Source organism: Oncorhynchus kisutch, linkage group LG28 (genome assembly GCF_002021735.2).
Source record: "Oncorhynchus kisutch isolate 150728-3 linkage group LG28, Okis_V2, whole genome shotgun sequence".
NCBI classification, from domain to species: domain Eukaryota; kingdom Metazoa; phylum Chordata; class Actinopteri; order Salmoniformes; family Salmonidae; genus Oncorhynchus; species Oncorhynchus kisutch.
This window is the reverse complement of record NC_034201.2, coordinates 22,932,002-22,946,489: the sequence shown is the minus strand read 5'-3', so window position 1 is coordinate 22,946,489 and position 14,488 is coordinate 22,932,002. Positions and strand designations below refer to the sequence as shown.

The 14,488-nt window shown below is 42.6% G+C and overlaps 1 protein-coding gene across 4 annotated transcripts in view; it reads left to right on the top strand.

Annotated features, from left to right (window-relative positions):
• The first annotated feature begins 396 nt into the window (after positions 1-396).
• LOC109872630 (nuclear receptor corepressor 1) overlaps positions 397-14,488 on the top strand; it is a 104,472-nt gene continuing 90,380 nt past the window's right edge. For all 4 annotated transcript variants that reach the window (XM_031807505.1, XM_031807506.1, XM_020463932.2 and 1 more), the window contains exons 1-2: positions 397-538; positions 12,209-12,400. In XM_031807505.1, the coding sequence (XP_031663365.1) occupies positions 12,290-12,400 (111 nt within the window). In that variant the 5' untranslated portion in view covers positions 397-538; positions 12,209-12,289. The remainder of the gene's footprint in view (positions 539-12,208; positions 12,401-14,488) is intronic.

Here is a 14,488-nt window from a genome sequence, read left to right as displayed (position 1 = left end):
AGGGGAAGGTTAGGTAAACGACCAACCGATCATTTGTATTATTCAAGAAATGTATTTTTATTTATCTAAACTGTGGACACATTATTACTTATATTTTTGTTTTGGATAAATCAAAAATCACGATCAACAAGCATGTTTTGTGTCAGGCGGAAGACAATTGATCTTTAGTTCGTCTATGGGGATGGTTTGAACGTTACACAACATTATCCTCTTTGGTATATCAAATAAAAATATATTTTTTAAATCGCGTAGTTTAGACAACGTTGACTTAATGTCTAATCACTGTTTTAATCCATCTTTAACACACACAGTAAGCACTGAGAAAATATGCAAATGTACATCATGAAAGTACTGTATTTTTTTTCTATGTAACAATTTCTACAATCCTGCCAGGACATCGACAGACAAATGTGGTGCAGCGTTCTGTCTGCTACGACCCGTCTACTGTCCGTCAACAGCGGGTTTACAAAGCATCAGCCCTTTAAACCCAATAAGAACACATTTACTTCTTACACGGTACTTTTTCCCCGAATGTGAGGTGAGTGTCTATCTCTTCATATGTGCACAGAAGTTACATGTTTTTCAGAATAGAGCAGAACTTTGGGTTGCGTTTAGCTAGCATGTTAGCCACTTTAGCGTAATATATCGAGGCTGCAAATTTCCCTTTGCAAGATGGCGGCCTGCTTGAGAATTCAAAGTGAATAATTGTAGCAAACAACACTGTCGTTTCGCAGCATCCGATGTTTTCATGTACTTTATAAAGTTCAAGTATGCTGTATTTACACATTTATGGGAGATGAAGGCTAATTCGTCGATTTTAAACTAAAAAGAAACGTACATATACTTTAGTTCAGCAACAAGCAATTGATATTGTAAGCTAGTTCGCTTACCCAGTTAGCATACAAGCCAACAAGGCAAACACCAGAGGAAGGTGTAGACTGCAACGAGCATTACATTTGTCAAGTTGCTATTGATGTTTGCAGCTGTATCTTGTTTAATACGTTTAGACAATAATAACTATTAATTGATTTCACCTTATGTAAAAAGGTTCGCTCCATACAGCAGTATCTGCAAACTATTTAGCTAAGCTAGCTAGGTAATCATGTTATGTAGGCCAAGTAGCTAGGTAGCTATTATTGTAAACGTCTGTATAACCAACATCATCAACAAACCGAAAAGTAACCATTTGTATCTTTCATGGAGACACCATCCATGGTTAGTCAATAAATTGCGCTAATATGATCTTAGTGTGGTTTGTTGCAATATGTGATTGTTATTTATTCAGCATCATCAACAGTAGGTTTTTGTCGTTGCAGCTGCAATTCAACATCTGGTCCTGCCTGTCAACAAACTGGTATTAAAAGATAAGAGTCATATTAGAAATTATGTTCTGTATTGATGAGAAACTCACTACTGAGGAGAATGTAAAAAAGTTCACTGTCAGCTGGCCTAAAGATGCAGACTCCAATCATCCCGTTTATTTACAAAGTGCACACCTGTTTCGTCTCCTCTAATATGTCCTCATTGATTTTTACTTTGTTACATTATATTAATGAGGAAGAGACTCATTATAATAAGTGGAAGAGACTCATTCAATACTTTAATTGGTGTTTGTGATGTTGTATTGCCTTCGGTTTTATAACTTACATTCCTGACGGAAGACAATTATTGTGCTGTCCTTGTAGGCATGCAGAACAAGCATGAGAAACACACTGGGGCCTTGTTGGCGCAATTTGTTTTCTGTAGCCTCTATCCAAACTGTATCAGATATGGTTTACAATCAGATAAATTAGAGGACCATATTATTATTTTTTAGGCTTCATTTTAGGCTAGGTGTTGTGTAGAGTTTCATTCCAAGTATGAATTTGGATAGAGTTTCAGCAGCATTTTATGCCATCTTATTGTTTTAAGCATTTTGAAGTTAAAACTCAAAAGGGAACTGCAGAGATTTGGAGAGCAACTGTGGAGATTTTCTTCCCCTCAACATTTTTTTAGCAGCATGGCGTTGTAGATGCATAGTCATTCATGATTTGTCTGACAGACAAAAATGTGCCTTCTTTGGTATTCCTGGCATTCTTGTCATCGCCATATCTGTCTGGATGGCACCCCTGTAGCAGACGTTTTAAAAATATTTTTTATACAAATCCTTGATTTTAATATGACGGAAGTGTTCATCAGATCAACATTCAGGCTTTCCTTCTCAAACATTGCTCTGTACAGGATTTCAGTGTAACTCTGAAAATATGGGAATATCGGGACCTTCAACGTAAGCAGTTCTGGCAGAGCCCTGCACTGTAGTGATTAGAGGTCGACCGATTAATCGCAATGGCCAAATTAATTAGGGCTGATTTCAAGTTTTCATAACAATCGGAAATCGGTATTTTTGGCCACCGATTTGGCCGATTTTTATTTTATTTCTTTAACACCTTTTATTTAATCTTAATTTAACTAGGCAAGTCAGTTAAGAACACATTCTTATTTTCAATGACGGCCTAGGAACGGTGGGTTAACTGCCTTGTTCAGGGGCAGAACGACAGATTTGCACCATGTCAGCTCGGGGATTCAATCTTACAACCTTACAGTTAACTAGTCCAACGCTCTAACCACCTGATTACATTGCACTCCACGAGGAGCCTGCCTGTTAAGCGAATGCAGTAAGCCAAGGTAAGTTGCTAGCTAGCATTAAACTTATCTTATAAAAAACAATCAATTATAATCACTAGTTAACTACATATGGTTGATGATATTACTAGATATTATCTAGCGTGTCCTGCTTTGCATATAATCGAGGCTGTGAGTATCGTTGCTCCAATGTGTACCTAACCATAAACATCAATGCCTTTCTTAAAATCAATACACAGAGGCCTCCCGGGTGGCGCAGTGGTTAAGGGTGCTCTACTGCAGCGCCAGCTGTGCCACCAGAGACTCTGGTTTCGCGCCCAGGCTCTGTCACTACCGGCCGCGACCAAGAGGTCCGTGGGGCGACGCACAATTGGCCTAGTGTTGTCCGGGTTAGGGAGGGCTTGGCCGTGCCGGGCGCAGTGCACGCTAACCAAGGTTGACAGGTGCACAGTGTTTCCTCCGACACATTGGTGCGGCTGGCTTCCGGGTTGGATGCGTGCTGTGTTAAGAAGCAGTGTGGCTTGGTTGGGTTGTGTATCGGAGGACGCATGACTTTCAACCTTCGTCTCTCCCGAGCCCATACGGGAGTTGTAGCAATGAGACAAGATAGTAGCTACTAAAACAATTGGATACCACGAAAAGGGGGTAAAAAAAAAAATCTATACACAAAGTATACATTTTTAAACCTGCATATTTAGCTAAAAGAAACCAGGTTAGCAGGCAATATTAACCTGCCAACCATATTAAGCTGCCTACCATCCAGGACCTCTACACCAGGCGGTGTCAGAGGAAGGCCCTAAAAATTGTCAAAGACTGTTCTCTCTACTACTGCATGGCAAGCAGTACCGGAGTGCCAAGTTTAGGACAAAAAGGCTTCTCAACAATTTTTACCCCCAAGCCATAAGACCCCTGAACAGGTAATCAAATGGCTACCCAGACTATTTGCATTGTGTACCCCCCCAACCCTCTTTTTACGCTGCTGCTACTCTCTGTTTATCATATATGCATAGTCACTTTAACTATACATTCATATACATACTACCTCAATTGGGCCGACCAACCAGTGCTCCCGCACATTGGCTAACTGGGCTATCTGCATTGTGTCCTGCCACCCACCACCTGCCAACCGCTCTTTTACGCTACTGCTACTCTCTGTTCATCAAATCAAATTTATTTATATAGCCCTTCGTACATCAGCTGATATCTCAAAGTGCTGTACAGAAACCCAGCCTAAAACCCCAAACGGCAAGCAATGCAGGTGTAGAAGCACGGTGGCTAGGAAAAACTCCCTAGAAAGGCCAAAACCTAGGAAGAAACCTAGAGAGGAACAAGGCTATGTGAGGTGGCCAGTCCTCTTCTGGCTGTGTCGGGTGGCGCACGTGACAAATAAGCTATGATTTGATCGCTGTCAATGACATACATTTATTTTGAAGGGAAACTGCAAATTCCACTATTTTTCCTAATCCTTATTGTGGCTAGCTTCACAACCCAGTCAGGTCGAGCCTCACTAGCCAGATTAAGCTATCTGGCTGCTTATAACGTTAGCTTTGGGCACCAGGGTTAAGTAGCTGGCCAGCAATTTTTTTCATGAACTGGAGTAAAATTTCAATAGGCGAACTACTGGCAAGTGGCTACCTAGCTATTACTTACTCACAAGGATTCCTAAATCATTGCTAAGAATAGGGAAAATGACTGCAGTTTCTACTGGTCATTGTATTGGTGCTAGCTAGGTACCAAGCTAAAGCTAGCTAGCTACCCCAGAAGTTGCGGTCGAACAAATAATGCTTTATTACCAACGTGGTATTGTAAACGCGTCGTTCGTGGCGGTGTTTGCTTGTTTGCAGACTTTTTGTACAGCTTTGACAGTGCTACTGATAGTAGTGGTGGCGCTTGGCTTGCACATGCAAATTCAAAACACACAACATTCTATAATAGAACTGTGTTATTTGACATGTCAAATGAAAGCTTTTTCAACGCGTCAAATAGTGTGATTTGACATGTATTTTTTGACACGCAAAGGCCCAAACGGCGTTCCATAGTATGTATGTCGTGAAGCTAATAGCAGTAACGCTTTTACTGTGTAACTCTGGTAGGGCAACATCTCTGAAAAATAGCTCACTTGGTTGTGTGTACCGGTGCTCGACCAGTCGGTGAAAGCCAACATCACAAACGACAGAACGGTTGATTGTCAAGGGCAATGAATTCCATTATCTTGATGTTAATGGATTTTGCCTTTGGGTTGTCTTGTTGATATGTTCTTCCTCTTTCAAATGACTGCTCGATCCACACAGCAGACATTGTGGGCTAAGTTAGGAATGCTGTTTTTTCAGGTGTAGCGCAAAATTGTATGTGGCGTCATGTACCTACGTTCTATAGATATGCACGTCAGCTTTGATGTCAGTTTTTCACATCTGTGTTAAACTAGACATCGGGCCAATACCGATGTTGCCATTTTTAGCTAATATTATCCAATTCCGATATGTTCACTGATATTTTTTTATTTTATTTTACCTTTTATTTTACTAGGCAAATCAGTTAAGAACAAATTCTTATTTCACTGACGGCCTAGGAACAGTGGGTTAACTGCCTGTTCAGGGGCAGAACGACAGATTTGTACCTTGTCAGCTCGGGTATTTGTACTTGCAACCTTACGGTTACTAGTCCAACGCTCTAACCACTAGGCTACCCTGCCACCCCAATATATATATATATATCATGCATCCCTACTGCACAGGCATGCATTTTAAGCCCGAGCCCTACCCATGTGTCGGGGTGCCGTCTTTCGGATGGGATGTTAAACGGGTGTCCTGACTCTCTGAGGTCATTAAAGATCCCATGGCACTTATCGTAAGAGTAGGGGTGTTAACCCCGGTGTCCTGGCTAAATTCCCAATCTGGCCCTCAAACCATCACGGTCACCTAAGAAATTAAAATGCCCGCAACGTTTAGGCCCTTCCCAGGCCTGATTGCGTCTGCCAAATTTAAGGCCCTGCCCAAAATCAGAAATTGGTTACGCTGGTGGGGTTTGCGCTGCATCGGCAAGATCGAACAGCTGCCTCAGGTAAGACAAGGGGTGGCGGTCTGTCTATATTTGTAAACAACAGCTGGTGCACAAAATCTGATCAGACAACGATGAGACAGCCTATAGGGAGGAGGTCAGAGACCTGGCCGTGTGATGCCAGGACAACAACCTCTCCCTCAACTTGATCAAGACAAAGGAGATTGTGGACTACAGGAAAAGGAGGACCAAGCATGCCCTCATTCTCATCGACGGGGCTTGAGAGCTTCAAGTTCCTTGGCATCCACGTTACCAACAAACTTACATGGTCCAAGCACACCAAGACAAGCCTGTTCCCGCCCAGGAGACGGAAAAGATTTGTCATGGGTCCTCAGATCCTCAAAAGGTTCTACAGCTGCTCCCTCGAGAACTGGTTGCATCTCTGCCTGGTATGGCAACTGCTCGGCCTCCGGTTGCAAGGCACTACAGAGGGTAGTGCGTACGGCCCAGTACATCACTGTGGCCAAGCTTTCTGCCATCCAGGATCTCTATACCAGGCGGTGTCAGACGACGGCAAATGATACTGGAACGCCAAGTCTAGTTCCAAGAGGCTTCTAAACAGCTTCTACCCCCAAGCCGTAAGACTCATGAACAGCTTATCAAATGGCTACCGAGACTATTTGCATTCTCCCTCCCCATCTATTACGTTGCTGCTACTCTGTTTATTATCTATGCATAGTCACTTTAACTCAACCTACATGTATATATTACCTCGACTAACCTGTGCCCCCGCACATTGACGCTGTACCGGTACCCCCTGTATAAAGCCTCACTACTCTTATTTAAATAAAAAAAATATTTAAAAAAAGGGAACACTTAAACAACACAATGTAACTCTAATTCAATCACACTTCTGTGAAATCAAAATGTCCACTTAGGAAGCAATACATTTCAAAAGCTCTTGTGCAAATGGAATAGACAACAGGTGGAAATTATAGGCAATTAGCAAGACACCCCCAATAAAGGAGTGGTTCTGCAGGTGGTGACCACAGACCACTTCTCAGTTCCTATGCTTCCTGGCTGATGTTTTGGTCACTTGAATGCTGGCGGTGCTTTCACTCTAGTGGTAGCATGAGACGGAGTCTATAACCCACACAAGTGGCTCAGGTAGTGCAGCTCATCCGGGATGGCACATCAATGCGAGCTGTGGCAAGAAGGTTTGCTGTGTCTGTCAGCGTAGTGTCCAGAGCATGGAGGCGCTACCAGGAGACAGGCCAGTACATCAGGAGACGTGGAGGAGGCTGTAGGAGGGCAACAACCCAGCAGCAGGACCTCTACCTCTGCCTTTGTGCAAGGAGGAGCAGGAGGAGCACTGCCAGAGCCCTGCAAAATGACCTCCAGCAGTCCACAAATGTGCATGTGTCTGCTCAAAACGGTCAGAAACAGACTCCGAGGGTGGTATGAGGGCCCGACGTCAACAGGTGGGGGTTGTGCTTACAGCCCAACACCGTGCAGGACGTTTGGCATTTGCCAGAGAACACCAAGATTGGCAAATTCGCCATTGGCGCCCTGTGCTCTTCACAGATGAAAGCAGGTTCACACTGAGCACATGTGACAGAGTCTGGAGACGCCGTGGAGAACGTTCTGCTGCCTGCACCATCCTCCAGCATGACCAGTTTGGCGGTGGGTCAGTCATGGTGTGGGGTGGCATTTCTTTGGGGGGCTGCACAGCCCTCCATGTGCTCGCCAGAGGTAGCCTGACTGCCATTAGGTACTGAGATTAGATCCTCAGACCCCATGTGAGACCATATGCTGGTGCGGTTGGCCCTGGGTTCATCCTAATGCAAGACAATGCTAGACCTCATGTGGCTGGAGTGTGTCAGCAGTTCCTGCAAGAGGAAGGCATTGATGCTATGGACTGGCCCGCCCGTTCCCCAGACCTGAATCCAATTGAGCACATCTGGGACATCATGTCTCGCTCCATCCATCAACGCCGCGTTTCACCACAGACTATCCAGGAGTTGGCGGGTGCTTTAGTCCAGGTCTGGGAGGAGATCCCTCAGGAGACCATCCGCCACCTCATCAGGAGCATGCCCAGGCATTGTAGGGAGGTCATACAGGCACGTGGAGGCCACACACACAATGTTAGTGATCAATTTAATGAAGCCCTGCCCGATTCATTATTGATGGAAAAACGGGCCCTAACCCGACCATAAATCGGGTAGCAGCACTCTACACAGTATAATGCGGGGTACAGTTTAGGGTATTTAAATAGGCTACACAAAACAAAAACTGCAACCTATAATGTGATTGAAATTGTATACTTTTAAGTCCAACACTAAGCATGAACATACAGTGAATTTGGAAAGTTTTCAGACCCCTTCACATGTTACAGCCTTATTCTAAAATAGATTAAATTAACATTTTCCCTTGTCAATCTACACACAATACCCCATAATGACAAAGTGGAAACAGGTTTTTGAATTTTTTGCAAATGTATTAAAAATAAACGGATACCTTATTCACATAAGTATCCAGACCCTTTGCATTGACACTTGAAATTGAGCTCAGGTGCGTCCTGTATAGGGCAGTTTTCACTAAAAATGATCTTGGTCGACTGAACGTCGTCTGTTCTTTCGGCCAATCAAAATTTGTAAATGTGTATTTTTCCGTATATAGACACAACATATAGGGTGTAATAAAATCAACTATATGCATTGAGCTTGTCTGATGCTTTATGGTTTGATGTAATTTGACAAATGCCTCGAGGGCACCAGATCTAGATAACATGAAGAAGAGAAAAAAACTTTACTTAACCTAACCCAACTCTTCTCCTCCTGGTGGTGTTCGCAAATTATGCCATTACTCTCCTGAAGTTTCCGGTAATAGGTTATACGAAGAGCTGGCAACCTTTCTCATGTGGAATGCCAATTTAACTTCTAATTTCTACCGATCTGTGTGCCAGCTATGGTTTTCATATGCAAATCTTTGTGAAACAGTTAGTAACGTCTTCATATCTCAATCATTGTCAAGTGGTAAATAAAAATTCTATACAAATCTAAAATGTTAACCTAAAAACTAACTATTATTGCCATTGCCTACATAATGCCAACAAATTAATACATTGTAGCCTGCAGGCAGAAAATATCCAGATTTATTTTAAGGGGGGGTGGAATCCTATAAATCACATTGCCTGTCTGCAACAAACTTGAAACGTATTAACTTTGGTCCGACCCGATGCTTGCACTAGCAAACTTGCAGCATTGTATAAAATATTCTGGGCACTCAGTTTCCTGCGCCAGTGAGCTCGGAACAGAGACAGCTGTAGGGTATTTGCGCAAGGGATAAGAAGCAGTGCTTAACTTAGGTAGGAGTTCACCGGAGATGAGTACCGGCTCCACAAATGTTGTACTGTTTGAGCTGCTGTTCCTCTTTATAGAATATTAGCTCAAAAGTATTGTGGAGCTCCTGCACCTACAGTTGAAGTCGGAAGTTTACATGCACTTAGGTTGGAGTCATTAAATCTCGTTTTTCAACAACTCCACAAATTTCTTAACAAACAACCGTTTTGGCAAGTCGGTTAGGACATCTACTTTGTGCATGACACAATACATTTTTCCAACAATTGTTTAAATGCAGATTATTTCACTTATAATTCACTGTATCACAATTCCAGTGGGTCAGAAGTTTACATACACTAAGTTGACTGTGCCTTTAAACAACATGGACAATTCCAGAAAATTGTAATTGGTTTAGAAGCTTCTGATAGGCTAATTGGCATCATTTGAGTCAATTTGAGGTGTACCTGTGGCTGTATTTCAAGGCCAACCTTCAAACTCAGTGCTTCTTTGCTTGAAATCATGGGATAATCAAAAGAAATCAGCCAAGACTATAGAAAAAAATTGTAGACCACATGTCTTGTTCATCCTTGGGAGAAATTTCCAAATGCCTGAAGGTACCACGTTAATTTGTACAAACAACAGTACGCAAGTATAAACACCATGGGACCACGCAGCCTCAAACCGCTCAAGAAGGACACGTGTTCTGTCTCCTAGAAATGAATGTACTTTGGTGCGAAAAGTGCAAATCAGTCCCAGAACAACAACAAAGGACCTTGTGAAGATGCTGGAGGAACCAGGTACAAAGTATCTATATCCACAGTAAAATTAGACCTATATTCACATAACCTGAATTGTCGCTCAGCAGGGTAGCCTAGTGGTTAGAGCGTTGATCTAGTAACCGGAAGGTTGTAAGTTCAAACCCCCGAGCTGACAAGGTACAAATCTGTCGTTCTGCCCCTGAACAGGCAGTTAACCCACTGTTCCTAGGCCGTCATTGAAAATAAGAATTTGTTCTTCACTGACTTGCCTAGTTAAATAAAGGTTAAAAAAAAAGAAAAAAGGAAGAAGCCACTGCTCCAAAACCGCAATAAAAACGGCAGACTCCTATTTGCATCTGCACATGGGGACAAAGACTTTTTGGAGAAATGTCCTCTGATCTGATTAAACAAAAATAGAACTGTTTGGCCATAATGACCATCATTATGTTTGGAGGAAAAACGGTGAGGCTTGCAAGCCGAAGAACACCAACCCATGTTGTGGGGGTGCTTTGCTGCAGGATGGACTGGTGCGCTTCACAAATTAGATGGCATCATGAGGCAGGAAAAATATGTGGCTATATTGAAGCAACATCTTAAGACATCAGTCAGAAAGTTAAAGCTTGGTCGCAAATGGGTCTTCCAAATGGGCAATGACCCCAAGCATACTTCCAAAGTTGTGGCAAAATGGCTTAAGGACAACAAAGTCCAGGTATTGGAGTGGCCATCACAAAGCCCTGACCTCAATCCCATAGAAAGTTTTGGGCAGAACTGAAAAAGCGTGTGCGAGCAAGGAGGCCTACAAACCTGACTCAGTTACACCAGCTCTGTCAGGAGGAATGGGCCATTCGGGGGTCACCCAACTTATTGTGGGTAGCCTTCCACAAGCTTCCCAAAACGTTTTACCCAAATTAAACAATTTAAAGGCAATGCTACCAAATACTAATTGAGTATGTAAACCTCTGGCCCACTGGGAATGTGATGAAAGAAATAAAAGTTGAAATAAATCATTCTCTCTACTATTAGAGGGAATGATTTCTCTCACATTCTTAAAAGAAAGTGGTGAACCTAAGACTGAATTTTTACTAGGATTAAATATCAGGAATTGTGAAAATTGAAAAATGTATTTGGTTAAGGTGTATGTGAACTTCTGACTTTTTTGATGAGTAGGTGTCCAAACTTTTGAGTGTGTTACTGCTCAAAAACAAAAAAGACAACCGAACAATCCACCAGTCGACTAATTGGGGTCAGCCCTAAGCCTGTTTCTGTTGATCATCCTTGATGTTTCTATAACTTGATTGGAGTCCACCTGTGGTAAATTTTAAATTGATTGGACATGTTTTGGAAAGGCACACACCTGTCTATTTAAGGGCCCACAGTTGACAGTGCATGTCAGAGCAAAAACCAAGCCATGAGATTGAAGGAATTGACTGTAGAGCTCTGAGACAGGATTGTGTCGTCACAGATCTGGGGAAGGGTACCAAAAAATGTCTGCAGCATTGAAGGTCCCCAAGAACACAGTGGCATCCATTATTATTGAATCGAAGTTTGGAACCACCAAGACTCTTACTAGAGCTGGCCACCCGGCCATGCTGAGCAATCATTGGAGAAGGGTTTTGGTCAGGGAGGCGACCAAGAACCTGATGATTACTCTGGCAGAGCTCCCGAGTTCCTCTAAAGATGGGAGAACCTTCCAGAAGGACAACCATCTCACTTGGAGTTAGCCAAATCTCACCTGAAGACTATCAGATCATGAGAAACAAGATTCTCTGGTCAGATGAAACCAAGATTGAACATTTTGGCCTGAATGAGAACCTGGCACCATCCCTACAGTGAAATATAGTGGTGGCATTGTACGGATCAACAGCATTGCATAGAAGTATCTAATTGAAAATTTTTAACCAATAGTTACGTCATTCACGGGGCAGTCATTGTGCTGAGGCAATAGGTCATCTTTGGGTGATAGACGTATTAAGTTAATGAATAAAGTGTTTGGTAGAAATCAGCTTTGAAATCTGCGCTTTTAGCATTATGACTTACATTATGGTATCACAAACAAGGTACTAGGGTAGTGAATTGATGATGGCTTTAGCTGTCAGCTAGCAAGGACAGTTAGCCTGCTAAGCTGGAAGCTACCGGTATCATCTTCCATTGTAAAGTGTTTTGCCTGTATGGACATTGTTTTGTGAACAGTAATTAACAGGTTCAACATTTCTACATGCAGTGTCATATTATTCAAGCATATTAACTACTGTACAGCATGTGTGGGGAACTAACATGCACCAGCCCAGACTCTCTGTGCAGGCTAGCAATGAGTAAGTAGGCAGGCACGATGTGCACTATAATAAGGGGTCTGCTGAACTGATACAGACACATTTGACAGAAGTAACATTCTAGTACCAAACAGTTTTTCATGTTCTAGTATTGAAAATGTATCGACATTACATCGGTATACCATGCTACACCAGTGTCCCTCTATCTGTCCTACGTCAGGTGGTTTGGGTCTCCAGCCATGCTCCAGCAGAGCCCCTGATCAGTGCAGCAACAGCCCGCCCAGCTCAACCCGGAGCCAGGATGTCCAGTAGCTCGGGCTATCCCCCTACCCAGGGCAGCTTCAGCAGTGAGCAGAGCCGCTACCCATCACACTCTGTCCAGTACACCTTCAGCACCACACGCCACCAACAGGTAAGAAACTGAGCTCAGAGAAATGTCATTACTCTCTCAAACCTCTTAATGGTGGCACTGCACTGTATCTTTTACAATTTTTTTATTTAAAAAAATACAATTTACACACCTACTAGCAAGAATTCCTCTCTCTCCATGCAAATTATTCACTATTGCATGTTAATGCTGAATCCATAATATAATGGAAAATAGAGATTTCAAGATGACATGCCTCGGGATGTGCTCTGGAATCATGCAGACTTCTCTTGTGTTTAAGTGAAAGCATGAGAGTATCCACTGGCTTGAACAGTCTAAAGGTACAACAATTGAGTTATTCTCAAGTCAGTTTTTTAAATTACTTTGGCTGCTTTAGTATTATTACAGTGCACTTGTGGTTATAATGATCAACCGATCGCCTAATGCTGAAATGATCACTATAATCAGAGAAGAAGAGCGAGGCCAACTCTTCAGCAGGCGGTGTATTTTTGCTCACCAAGCAAGGAGTTTTTGTACGGAGGTCAGTGAGAGCGTGACGAATTTGGTCAACAGAAAAATGAAAGGGTTATTTGTTACACAAGGTTATTTTATCAAATATATGTTTTGTAATGCTTAAGTTGTTACGAGTGTACTGAAATACACTATTTATACAAAACTATGTGGACAACCTTTCTAATTAGTTGATTCGGCTATTTCAGCCACTCCCGTTGTTGACAGGTGTATAAAATTGAGTCCACAGCCATGCAATCTCCATAGACGAACATTGGCAGTATAAGGGCCTTACTGAAGTGCTCAGTGACTTTCAACGTGGCACCGTCATAGGATGCCACATTTCCCACAAGACAGTTCGTCAAATTTCTGCTAGAGCTGCCCCAGTCAACTAAGTGCTGTTATTGTGAAGTGGAAACGGCTCAGCCGTGAAGTGGTAGGCTACACAAGCTCACGGATCGGGACCGCTGTGTGCTGAAGCGCGTAGAAATCGTCTGTCCTCGGTTGCTGGCCTGCACAGAGCCCCCATCGTGATTCTCAACACTATATTTGCTTGTTTTGTCACTACCTTAAATTAGGGGAACTGTTTCGAATTTTAGCAACTGGGAAATGGCGGAGCAAATTCTACGTAGTGCACTTTTAACTTTGTTGTTCACATTAGGGATGTTAACGGTCGAGACTCTGGGCCGAGGTGCTAAGTACCTATCGGGGGTCAGATTTCTCTGTGTCTGACCCTTTTGACTTAATCTGAGTGTTTTTATTTTGGGTTATGAAAATTACTCAGTGTGTAAAACATATGTTTTTGCATGGCTAGGAAAAGAGCTACAAAAAGCTGCAGCCTATAAAGAGGTGTGTGTGTGTGTGTGTGTTTCTGAACACTTCACTGTTTTTATCTCTCCTAGAATATGCCAGAACCCACTGTTCTAGCTAAGTTTAGCATGGCTCTAGCCAGACCAGAGCTATGTAGTGTAGAGTGTTTTTCTCTCCACCACTTCTCCCTGGTCAGATGAATGACTCCAGAACGTGCTGGATTTCCATGACTATGAATCAATTTGGTTATCTCTGCTCAGTGTTGTGCGTTCCTCAGGGCTTGATGAACTGATTCACACAGAGGCCACCTGTTCACCTATAGTATTGCTGCTTTCACTCTGGTTTCACATTTACTGCAACATAATCATCAATGTCTGATATTTTTACATGGAAATGAACTTTCTGCATGTGTGTAGGACCATTTGTTGGGTAATTGGAGAATACATTAAAATGCCTATCTTTTGTTTTTTTGTGCAGACACTAACTGTTTTGCGATTTAATTAGTTTGCATTTGGTCTGCCAAAGTTGAGAGATGCAGTAGGCTTTCCTTGCAGTTATTGCAACATGATCACAAAGGTTGTTTCATGTTTGTTAGGTTGATGGTACATTTTCTGTTTTTACAATCTGTCTATGTGGAAAAAATAATGGATGTTTTAGGAAATGTTTGGTCTAGGTAGGGCTGAACTTTCTGTTAAGTGCATTGACATGCTCAGGTTTGTTTGTAGGTCACAGTGTGCTGATAGCAAAGGGCATGAAATGCTAATTACTCCCTGATAGAAGCCATTAAAGGCCGAGTGTAGTCAAATGTGATTT